At 43.3% G+C, this 12,067-nt stretch overlaps 1 protein-coding gene across 1 annotated transcript in view; it reads right to left on the bottom strand.

The window, feature by feature from the left end:
* The window catches only part of DNAH9 (dynein axonemal heavy chain 9), a 609,139-nt gene that overhangs the window by 259,362 nt on the left and 337,710 nt on the right, over window positions 1–12,067 (bottom strand). Inside the window, exon 42 of the mRNA XM_019501495.1 lies at window positions 3,745–3,907. Coding sequence (XP_019357040.1) covers window positions 3,745–3,907 — 163 coding nt within the window. The remainder of the gene's footprint in view (window positions 1–3,744; window positions 3,908–12,067) is intronic.

The following is a 12,067-nucleotide window of genomic DNA, read 5'->3' as shown; positions in this document are numbered from 1 at the left end:
CCCAGACTACTGCAACTGGCAGTACAGTTTGGGGAGGAAGGGAGCAGCCCTCAGTAGTGAAAGAACAGGTTAGGGACAACTTAGAAAATCTGGACGTATGCAAGTCCATGGGACTGGATCGAATGCGCCTGAGGGTGCTGGCTGATGTGATTGCAGAGCCATCGGCCAGTCTCTTAGAAAACTCATGGTGATCAGGAGAGGTCCCAGATGACTGTAAAAGGGCAAACACAGTGACCATATTTTAAAAATGGGAAAAGGACGATCCAGGATATTACAGACCAGTCTGTCTGACCTCAGTCCATGGAAAAATTATGGAGCAGATTCTCAAGGAATCCATTTCTAAGCACTTGGAGGAGAAAAATTTGATTAGGAACAGTCAGCATGAATTCACCAGGGGCAAGGCATGCATGACCAACCTGATTGTCTTCTATGATGAGGTGACTAGCTCTGTGGATGGACAGCAACCAGTGGACGTGGTGTACCTTGAGTTTAGCAAGGCTTTTGATACCATCTCCTACAACATTCTCGCAGGCAAGTTAAGGAAGTATAGGCTAGACGAATGGACTGTAAGGTAGATAGAAAACTGGCTGACACTGGTCTCAGAGAGTAGTAATCAATGTCTACTTGGTAGCCAGCATCAAGTGGAGTGCCCCACAATTTGGTCCTGGGGCTGGTTTTGTTCAATGTCTTTATCAATGACCTAGAAGATGGCATAGAGTGCACCCTCAGCAAGTCTGCAGATGATACCAAGCTGGGTGGTGTAATAAATAAGCTGGAGGGTAGGGCTAAGATTTAGAGTCACCTAGACAAATTGGAGGATTGGAGCAAAAGGAACTCATGAGGTTCAAAGACAAGTGCAAAGTCCTGCATATAGGATGGAACAATCCCATGCACCAGGACAGGCTGGGGAAATAGCTCTGCTGAAGAGGACCTGGGGGTTAGTGGAGAATAAGCTGAATAGGATCCAGCAGTGTGCCCTTGTTGCCAAGAAGGCTAACAACATACTTGGCTGCATTGATGGGCGTGTTGCCAGTAGGTCACGGGAAATGATTATTCCCCTCTATTCAGCACTGCTGAGGCCACATCTGAAGCACTGTGTTCAGTTTTGGGTCACGCGCTACAGAAAGGATGCGAACAAATTGGAGACAGTCCAGTGGGGGATGGCAAAAATGGTGAGGGAGTTGGGGGACATGACTTCTGAGGAGAGGCTGAGGGAACTGGGCTTACTTAGTCTAGAGAAGAGGAGACTGAGAGGGGACATAATAGCAGCCTTCAACTACCTGAAGCAGGGTTCGAAAAAGGATGGAGCTAAACTGTTCTCAGTGGTGGCACATAATAGAACAAAGAGTAAGTCTCAAGTTGCAGCAAGGGACATTTAGGTTAGGTATTAGGAAGAATTTTCTCACTAGGAGAGTAGTAAGACACTGGAACAGGTTACCCAGAGAGGTGGTGGAAGCTCCACCCTTGGAGGCTTTCAAAAGCTAGCTAGACAAAGCTTTGGCTGGAATGATCTAACTGAGGATGGTCCTGCTTTGAGAAGGGGATTAGACTCGATGACATCCTGAGGTTCCTACCAACTGTAACTTTGTATGATTCTAAGAGTGCTCTCATACTTTAGCCCAATAGCTGAATAGTTAGCATATTCATATAACAATTGGGAGAGCCGAGTTCTGAGTAACCCTCACCTAGAAAAAAAAGGTTTGTATCTGTGGCTTTCTGACTTCTAAACAATGCATTAAGTACCATGACACAGGTCAGACACCATCTAAACTTGTTGCCAGACCTCCTTTTTAAGCAGACCCCTTTCACAGGGGTCTATCTAGCCCCTATTTCTTCTGTTTTGTTTTTAATGGAATGTCATGTCTGATAGCACCAAAAGATCTACTCAAATCCAAGTATATTATTTCTACTACATTCCCCTCCTCTACCAAACTAGTCACTCCACTAAAGAGGGAAATCCAAATGGTTTGACATACTTTATTCTTAACAATTATTTTGGCCTGCTTCTGCATTGTTTTCATTGGGATTCCATTTAAAGGCAGTCAAGCCACTCAGTCTTTTGCATAGCGTGGGATAAAAATCTAATTATTAAATAAATAAAGATTTATTTTAGCTGTAAAATGACAATCCATTGAATTCATTTTTGCAGAAATGTACATAGCAATTTTGACAAGAAATGTTTCTTTGGTCTGAGAATAGCAAGGTACAGATGTACTCATCCCAAAATAATCAACAGCCAAAGAAATAAAGCATTTCTACCAAAAATGATCAATATAAGTTAAAGTTTTTGCTCAGTCTGGGTTTGAACAAAAATTTGAATGTCAGTGTCCTATACAGGAAATGGATGCACTGGCCTTCCTTTCATTCAAAGATCTTTGTTTCATCCTAATATAAATAAGGGATTTTTTTCTCAAACTTTTATGGGATGATAAAATAGTTTGCAACAATAGGGCCTTAATGATTACAACATATATCTTCCCTCATTGATAGAAAGGTCACCTTCTAAGCTACGAAGAGAAAACTGTTTCCACTTCAGCTATAGAAACACATCTATTTTGTAGAATTGGGATTGGCTTTTCTATTAATTTGTGTCAAAATGATGCTATGGAAACTGAAGGTAATACACTTCAACTTGATTCTAAATAATTTTAGTGCTTCAGGAAGCAAATGCTTTTTCTGCTATTATGCTATTCACCATAAATATTTGTGCATTAATGGGCAGTGGAGACTGAATGATCTGTTGCCATTTTTCTCTTTTATACCTGAAAAACCAATAAATTCATATGTCATAAATTCTCCTACAATAGATGCAGAGTGAAAGAACCATTACATTATATTATGCCTTTGCAGAAACTGAAACAAGGACCTGTTTTGAAAAACATTTTATAAATACTAAAATCCAAATATACCTTTTATAGACAGAACAGCCTACTTAACCGAAGAGAAAGGCAACAACCAGTTTAGGGATAACAGTACTAACCTCTACTGAAAACTGCTTTGAAATATACCAATGAAAAGCACCATATAAGAGCTAGGTATTATTGCAAAAACAGGTTTTATCTGCATCATTTACAAGCAGATAAAACGTTCATAAATGATTGAGTTTAAATGCAACAAAGCCATTCCATTTTATAGTTTTCTGGTCCCCAGTTGCCTGTACATAAAATAGTCCCAGGGTGGATGTTACAGAGAACTATGTACTTCTCTCATCTTCTCCTACAGCAGGGGTGTCAGACTCCCCTGAGCTGGATCTGGACAAAGGAACACCTCACAGCTATTGGTTGCCTTTCCTTCCCCTTCCCCTCCCCCACTGCCCCCAACACACTTCCCCTATAGAGTCTCATATCTAGGAATCCAGTGGAGGTCCCTTCCACCACCTGCCCTGCCCCCAAATCCTCAGTTCTTCTAGGAGCCCCATGGGGCAACAGATAGCTCTGTGGGCCAGATCCAGCCTGTTGACAACCCTGTCCTATAACATCTAAGAACAGGAAGGCAGACTAGATATAGGTAAGTAAATTCTTCCCTTTTTACTTATAATGTTCTGTGATAGATTTCTACTAGCTGATTATATTTTCTTGATTCCATTATAAATAATTAATTATTCTGCTGGAAATTCTGTAGCCCTGTACAATTCCAAAGCACTGAACAAACATCAAGTTGTGAGCATTCAAAACATAGTATAGACAAAGTTATCAGAGGAATAAATTTTGTTTTCTGCTTCTTCCCACTTTCAAAAGCTCCTACCTTCAAGTCAGGGATCCCATAACCTTTCTTCAGAGTGATCTGGAAAACCTCCAATGAACTAATGAAAGCTGCAAGTCTTGTCAGGCTCTGCTTGCCACTTCCACCTACACCAACAAGGAGAGCATTTCCTCTGGGTGATTCTAGAATACGGTTGATGCGGCAGCTAAATTGAAGCATACATAATTACTAGTTAAAAAGTTATATTTTTATTGTTTGGAAGTTTTCAATGAATATCTATTGACCAAGAAATTGTTTTCTGAATAGGAGGCAAAAATAAAACCTCAAATGTTACTTTAAGAGAACACACAGATTAACAAAACATACTGAGTTAATGAGATCAGGAGTGGGAGATTCATGATCCATAGGAACTGTTTCCTATGGCCACTATGTCCAGCAATAGTTGAAAGTTTGACCAGGGAAATATAGTCCTGAATGTAACGACCACTGAAGTAGCAAAGTTTAGCTTCCGTAACACAGGATAGGGAAGGCACAGGAAAAAGTTGCTGCCCTTTTAACTCACCATAGTCTTTTTATGTCCATATCTTAAGGGGCATATTTGCAATAAATACAAATTTGATGAGTAAAGAATGCAATCAAACATAAATGCTAAAGTAGTAATTCCAGCCTTGTCAGTCTCTAATTTCTGTTTTAGCTGATGACTTCAATTGAACAGAAACATTTTAAAGTAAATCTCTTGTCTCCATTTGCAGAACACAGGCCAAATCAGAATATGTTTGTTATAGCACAGTAAAAAAAAAAAAAAAAAAAAAAAAAAAAAAAAAAAAAAAAAAAAAAAAAAAGGGGTAAATGTGTCACTCATAAGCAATTCATTGCCGCAAGCAGAAACACTGTTTCAGGTATAGATGGTCTACCTGTGTCAGAAAAGTCATGTTGTCAATGTGGCAAGTAGCCACTATATTGGAATCCACGATGACTACTGTGAATTCACATTTAGGTCAATTTCAGCCCCCAGTAAGGATAGAAAATTAATTCAAATGATGGAACCAACATTGTATGAACTGAGATCAATCATAATATTTCCATTGTGGAAACCATATTGGATTCCAATATGGCTGCCATCAATTTACAGGTTTGTTCATCATTAGATACCCAAAAGGTTTGCAAAGTTGCTACATCAATTCTGTTCTGTTTCATTTTACCTTGACATGAACACCTCTAATTCAGATGATCAACAAGATAAAATATGAAAGTGAAATCCTACCAACAACATCAAGTGAAGAACACACTAGGACATCAAGTAGATCATGTACTCCAGCAGTTCACTGAAGGATGTGCATATTCTGCCAGAAACATTCTAAGAAGAAGAAACTGAGTCAAGTGGTGTTTTTGAATCAACCTATGAAATACACAAGCTGACAGAAAACAATGAAGTGTTGCATTGCCAAGCTGGTGTAGAAGATCTAATAGTTGCTGAGGCATGTGACCATCCTGAATCCAGGTTGGGGGAACAATGGAAGCAACAAGTCTCTCATTCCTATTTGCATATGTATATTGCGCAAGAAGGTATTCTTCTTTCTCCTGAAGCAAGACATGGCATCAAGTGATTGATGAACTAGATGCCAGTTTTGCATGGAAAAAAGTGTACAGTTTGAAAAATATACTTGAAAGATATTGCAATTTAGAAGAAGATGGTGGTGAATGTCTTCTGACCCCATTGAAGCAAATGAAGCACAGACTTCAGCCTTACTAAAATAGAGCCATTCAGTTTCAGCATCAAAGAAATGCAAATCTTCCACTCCTTTTCTTTTGAACTATGACAACTGGTAAAGCTGTACAAGCAGTTGTAACTTTGCATATAAATGATGAGAAAGCCATTGGTCAGCAGTTCAAAGAAGAGTTTTTGGACACATGAAACTTGTACTATGCTGCACTCAAGGGATGCAGCAACTTGAATGAAGAGCAATCCCCAAAATATGTTCCTGATAGTCTTTACACATTGATCTATTTGATTTTGGAAGCTGATGATGATGACATAGATATTGAAAGTCATTGACAAGATAATAAATATATTCAGTGCATCTCTGTCTAGATGTCAGGATTTGGTTTACCTACAATCAAGGGCCAAAAAGCTAGGGCATTTTTACACATGTATGCATCACAGCACTGGGCACTTTGAAAAGCACCTTGGAGGTGCTTTAGTTTAAAAGCACACTGCTGCCATTTTCTGCATGCCAACATGCATTTTACCGCTTATACAACTGCATGTGGTACAGTGCAGCTCACCTCAGCTTGCATGCTGAGCAGACTCAATTAGTCTGCTCCAAAGCAGAGGATCTCCGGTGCATCACTGGGAAAAGAGTATGTGTATAAATGCCCTTAATGCCAAAACACAATGCGTTAGGCTTATTGATACATCATGCAACTACATCTAAGAAGCTGGTAAAAAGTCTCCACACTGCTGGATTCAGCATACCATATGACATAGTTCTTCACATTGAGACCACCATTGCTCAGAAAAACTTAAAGGAATTTAGGGAAAATGGAGTTGTTATCCCAAGGAATCTCATTCCTAGTTATTTTATTGTTTTTTGTCAGACACTGACATCTTAGAGGAGACATTGGATGCAAAACAAACGTTTCATGCAATGCAAATTGTAGCATTTCAAAGAGAACCATCAAAACCAGTTGAAATTGAAGAAAATACCAACGTAATAGGAAGGAAAAGAACCTGGAAAGATGTAGCAACTGAATTTAACAAAGTCATTCCAGTGATGATGACCAGTAACTTGCCATTGAAATCAACCGTCCATAGTATAGGTAGTAACACAAATAAAAAGCTTGAAAACACAGCTGTTCAAGAGATGTCAGGAGAACTACCATGGATACCGGGGAGAACATCAGCTGACAACCAAAAGAATGTTATTTTGCTAGGGTGGACAGAATTTAACCAGTTTCTTACTGTTGATATTTCACCACTATTGATTGTTGGATTTTGTCCCATACTGTCTGCACCAACATCTGAGTATGACATCTGTCATCATGTAATGTAAAACAATTCCTGGGATTATTACAGGGTTCCTGGGATAACAGCACTCAGTCATAATGTTTGATCGGGAATTGTATTGCAAAATGAATGAATGTGTGTGCGCTCAGCCAGAAGAGTGAAGAAATAATCATTCATCTAGGAGGTAGCCATATGTGACAGGAGTATCATTACTGGAGCCTTTCTATTGATGACTCTACCCTCCTGCTATGGAGCAACCACCTGCTTACTCACCTGCCATGCCTTGATCTTAATTGATTAATTGATTGATGTAATTAGTGGGAGGCTGCCCACTTTATGCACCCCGGTGCCCGGGGGCGCTATCTGCGGCTCCTTTTCCTCCTCCACACCGCAGCCCAAGCCTCGCAGATGGTACTGACGTGGTTTTGACCTGAGCCCTGTAGTGACTTGGCCCTCTCTTTTACCTCCTTGGGGCTTCTCGCAGCCCCCCTCTTGCTCTGGGGCTTCGCCCTGCCCTCTTTCTCTGGGGTTCTCGCTCCTCACGGCCCTCTCTCTGGGCTCCTCACTGCCCCCCTTGCTCTGGGGCTTCTCACTGACCCCTTTCTCTGGGGCTGGGGTCAATGCACCCCAAATGCTGTGCCCTCTCTGGCGCCAGGGTCCCCATGTTACCGTGGAGCCCCTATGAGGCCTCCTCCAACCCCTAATAGCCTCACCCGGTCCTCCGGTGAAAACAGCAAACACAAAAAAAACACAAAGCCCCCCAAGCTATAACATAAAAAGCTAAACCATCTGGCCAAACAACATTCAATCCCTACTGGGAAATACTCCAACCCATAGCACCTATCAGGGGATGCTCATGCAATCAGGCTTCTCCCTTCTGTCTACACTGGCTGAGCTCCCCCTCCCTTGGCCGCCAGAGGGGAACTGGCCTCATGCCCAGGGCTTAAGAAGGGCCAAGCCCTGTCCCTTCCCTTCAGCTGGCTCCACCGGTTGCCCTAGCAACCAGCACCTGTGACTTTGGTTGTCCTGGTGACTGACAGCTGAGCCTCCCCCTTCTTGCCACTAGGGGCCTCTCCTGAGCCGTTTCTGCTCTCAGGCACAGGGCACCCGAGTGCTCTGCGACACCATAACATCATAGTTTACCCAACATCAATTAGTTAGCATTTCACCACTTCAAGACTTGAAAACTGTTGGACAAAAAGCAGATTATTTTCAGAAAACACAGCCACCAACATAATGAAAGGAAAGTTGTGCAACCATGCTATCAGAGCACACAGGATAACATGCAAAGCAATATGGCATATTTTGATAAATTCATTCTGTGGTTGTCCAGTTCAAGCAAAGGATTAAATCAGAAGTAGACAGATTCCAGCCTGCATGCCAGATTGGGCCAGTGACAAACTCCATTTCCCAGGAGTCACTGCCTGCATCACTGCAGCCACTTTCCATGGATACCCCAGGAGTGGTGGGGCCATGAAAGCATGGGCCCAGGCTTTCAATGAAGACTAGCCCTAGCAGCACTGGCAGGGTGCATAGCTGGACAAGGTGCTGCTTCAGGGCTGGGGCCGGGATACAGACCACACTGTCACCAGTACAAGATTCTGGCCCCAGCCTCGGAGCAGCTCCCTGTCCAGCTGTGCCCCCTGCCAGTGTTGCTGGGGCTAATCTCCATGGAAACTCTGTCCCTGTACTGTCACAGCCCCACCACTCCTGAGGTCTCCATGGAAACCAGCTGCAGCAAAGTGGGCAAGGGCTGCTGGGAAATGGAATCCAGCTACCAGTCAGATCCACCATTTTGTCCACCCCTGAATTAGATTATGATGTTGCTGACCACCTTTCCAAACATAGCTGTTGCATTCAGAAACAATGACTATGAAACAGGAAGGAATGCAGTGAGGGACTTATTAGTGGATCTGCAAAAGACTGTAACTCTACTTCAAGAATTTGTGGAAGAACACTCCCATCAAGGTATATTCAAGTATTAGATGAACTATTTGAAACTAGTCAATGCTCTCTTGTGCTTCATCAGGGCCGAATATGAAGAAAACTGGCATGAGCATTTATGTGCCTTTTAAGAAATGCTTCCACTGATAGCTGTGCATAATCATACCAGTTACATGAGATGGGAGTCAGTATATCTTGAATGTATGAAGGGTTTAGCTATTTTTTTCTCCAATGGTATAACGAAAGATTGTAGAAGGATGATTTGGGATCAAGACAACTAATCTCTCATCTGTAAACATTTCAACCAGCCAGGCAATACGGCATGCTGGCAAGGTTTGAAAAATTGCTGGTGCCATAGCAGACATAACATGCAAGGAATCAGCTAGATGGCTATGGGAGCTGAACTACAATGAAAGAGATCACCTAACCAAGATGGCAAATCAAAATGTTTGGGATGAATACAACAACATAGTTCAATCATAACGAAGGACAGAGGACACTACTGAAACAAGATTACCAAGATGTCAAGTTGCTATAATAGGAAGTTGCAAGGTTACACTTGTTTAAGGTTTCCAACAAGAAGCTGTTATTTATTTCTATCGGAGATGTTGTGCCAGAAGATATTGCATTAGATGTTCTGAATGCAAGTGAGAAAGGAACAGAAACTGTGAACACCATTATCCAGAAACGTCTTACTGCAGATGCTACCGAGAGTTTTTATGCAAACACATCCAAATCATAATTGAAAGCCTTCAAGGATGTAAACTCAACTACGGGACAGCACAGCAAAAGGAAACACATCAAATGCAACAGAGATCAGGAGCAATGACAGGAGCCTGGAATAAGAAGCAATGACACCTCCCCTTGTGAGGTTTGCTCTACACTGGAGTCTTTGGAGTGCTGGATAGGGTAGCTCCAGACTGTGGTGCTTAGGCTGCATGCCCCTCAGGGATAGTGAAGAGGAGATCAATGCCTACTGCCAGGCTCTTCGCCTAAAGAAAGAAGAGGGAAGAACAAGGTTGCCTGGCATGACAAGTGTGGACAAGAGGAGCTCCCACAAAGTCCAACCAGGGGTCACTTGGATGAAGGTTGTCTCTGGCCCCAAGGCACGCTGCAACAGGATCACCACCACCCTGGATCTTCACAATAGGTACAAACTTCTCACAGTACCAGTAGAGCTGCCAAAGCTAGTACCTGAGGAAGAAAAGAACCAGCAACCACCCCTAAGAAGAAATGCAGAGTGGTCTTCAAGGGAGACTCCCTCTTGAGGGGGACAGAGGGAGAGATCTGCTAGCCTGACCCCTTAGCCCATGAGATCTGCTGCCTCCCAGGGAACTGTATCCAGGATGTAGCTGAGAGGATCCTGAAACTTGTCTGGCCCTCCAACCACTACCACATGCTCCTCATCCATGTGGACACAAATGACATGGCTCACAGCAATCCCAGCTGAGTTATGCGTGACTACAAGGCTCTGGGAGTGGGGCTTAGAGGGTTGGGGATGCAAGTGATTTTCTCCTCAATCCTTCTTGTTACAGGTCACGGGCATAGGAGGGAGAGACAAATGGAAGAAGTAAACAGAAGACTGCAACATTGGTGCCATTGTGAAGGTTTCGGCTTCTTTGACCACTGTCCACACTTCAGAGAGAGAGAGGCAGCAGTTTGTTGGGAAGGGACAGCCTCCACTTCACTCCAATGGGGAAGAAGCTCTTGTCTGCCAGAATGACTGACCTGCTGAACTGGGCTTTAAACTAAGTGTGCCGAGGAGTGGATGAACAACCACCAATGCAAGCCCACCAAACATCAACCACAAAATCAGCTGGTCAGGCTACACAAGGGAACTCACTTCTACCCCAGTCCAGGGATGGGACTCTTCTAGGAGTGCAAGAAAGCCTAGGGCTTCTAATGGCAGGCTTACTTGCCTATACACAAATGCCAGGAGCCTGAGGAATGAACAGGAGGAACTGGCCCTTCTGCTAAACAGAAATGAATACCATTTCATAGGGATAACAGAGACCTGGTGGGACTCCACATATGACTGGATCACAGGTATAGATGGCTATACCTTGTACAGGAGGGATCATGTTGCAAGAAAGGGTGGGGATGTAGCTCTTTATGTGAAGGAGCAGTACAGTTCCCTACAAGCAGAGATTGGCTCCCAAGGAGGGTGACCTGAGACCCTCTGCATTAGAATACAGGGGGAATGTGGTGAAGGGGATATAACAGTAGGAGTCTACTACAGACCACCTCATCAGGAACAGGAGTTTGACCATGAATGCACTAGGGAACTGGCAGAGGCTGCATGCTCTCAGTGCATGGTTGTCATCGGTGACTTCAACTACCTTGACATCTCATGGGAAGAGCACTCAGCCAAATCCAATAGTTTGTAAAGCTTCCTCACATGCATTGATGAGCTCTTGTTGGCCCGTAGACTTTTTGAGACAAGTAGAGGTAAGGTGCTGCTGAACCTGGTACTGGCCAAAGGGGATGATCTAGTGAGTGACCTGAGAATTGAAGGAAAGCTGGGAGACAGTGACCATGAGTTTACCATGGCAAATTAGTCAGCAATGCAGAAATCTTTGACTTTAGGAAAGCCAGCTTTCACAAGCTTAGGAGGCTAGTTGTTGAGGCCCTGATCTGACAGGAAGGGGAGTCCACGATGACATGCTCCTTAAGGATGCAATACTTGAAAAACAAGGAAAGTCCATTCCAGCCCATAAGAAAGGTAGCAAAAGGGCCGAGTGACCCCCTTGGCTCAATAGGGAACTCATGGACCTCCTGTACCTAAAAAGAGAAGATCATAAAGGATGGATGTTAGGAAACACCACTAAGGAGGAATATTCAGCACTGGGAAGTGAACTAAGAAAGCCAAGACTGAAACCTAACTCAAACCAGCTATAAGAATCAAAGACAATAAGACATCCTTCTTCAGATACACAGGAAGTTGAACAAAACCCACCAAGGGCAACATTAGACCCCTGCTAAACCAAATGGGGTGGCTGATAATCGGCACCCAGGAAAAATCCAATCTCCTTAATGATCACTTTGTGTCAGTTTTCCACCAGCCAAAGGGGATTACCCTCTCTAGCAAGATGCAGAATTACCAGGGTAAAGGTGAACACATGCTCTTCACTGGTGTAGCTCTTGTGAGGGAACACCTTGAGAGGCTGGACATCCACAAACCAGTTGGCCTGGATGAAATGCACCCAAGAGTGCTAAAGGAACTAACTGATATCACAGCACAACCAATGGTGAGGATATTCAAGAAATTGTGGCGCTCCGGTGAGGTACCTGAAGATTGGAAGAAGGCCAATGTTGTGCTTATCTTCAAGAAAGGGAGGAAGGAAGATCCTGGGAACTACAGGCCAATCACTTTGACCTCATTCCCTAGAAAGACCTTGGGGGGGGGGGGGGGGG

The sequence above is a fragment of the Gavialis gangeticus genome, unplaced genomic scaffold (assembly GCF_001723915.1).
Source record: "Gavialis gangeticus isolate Ggan-Ray unplaced genomic scaffold, GavGan_comp1, whole genome shotgun sequence".
Lineage (NCBI taxonomy): Eukaryota > Metazoa > Chordata > Crocodylia > Gavialidae > Gavialis > Gavialis gangeticus.
The sequence above is the reverse complement of the archived record's forward strand: the minus strand, read 5'-3'. Positions and strand labels throughout refer to the sequence as shown.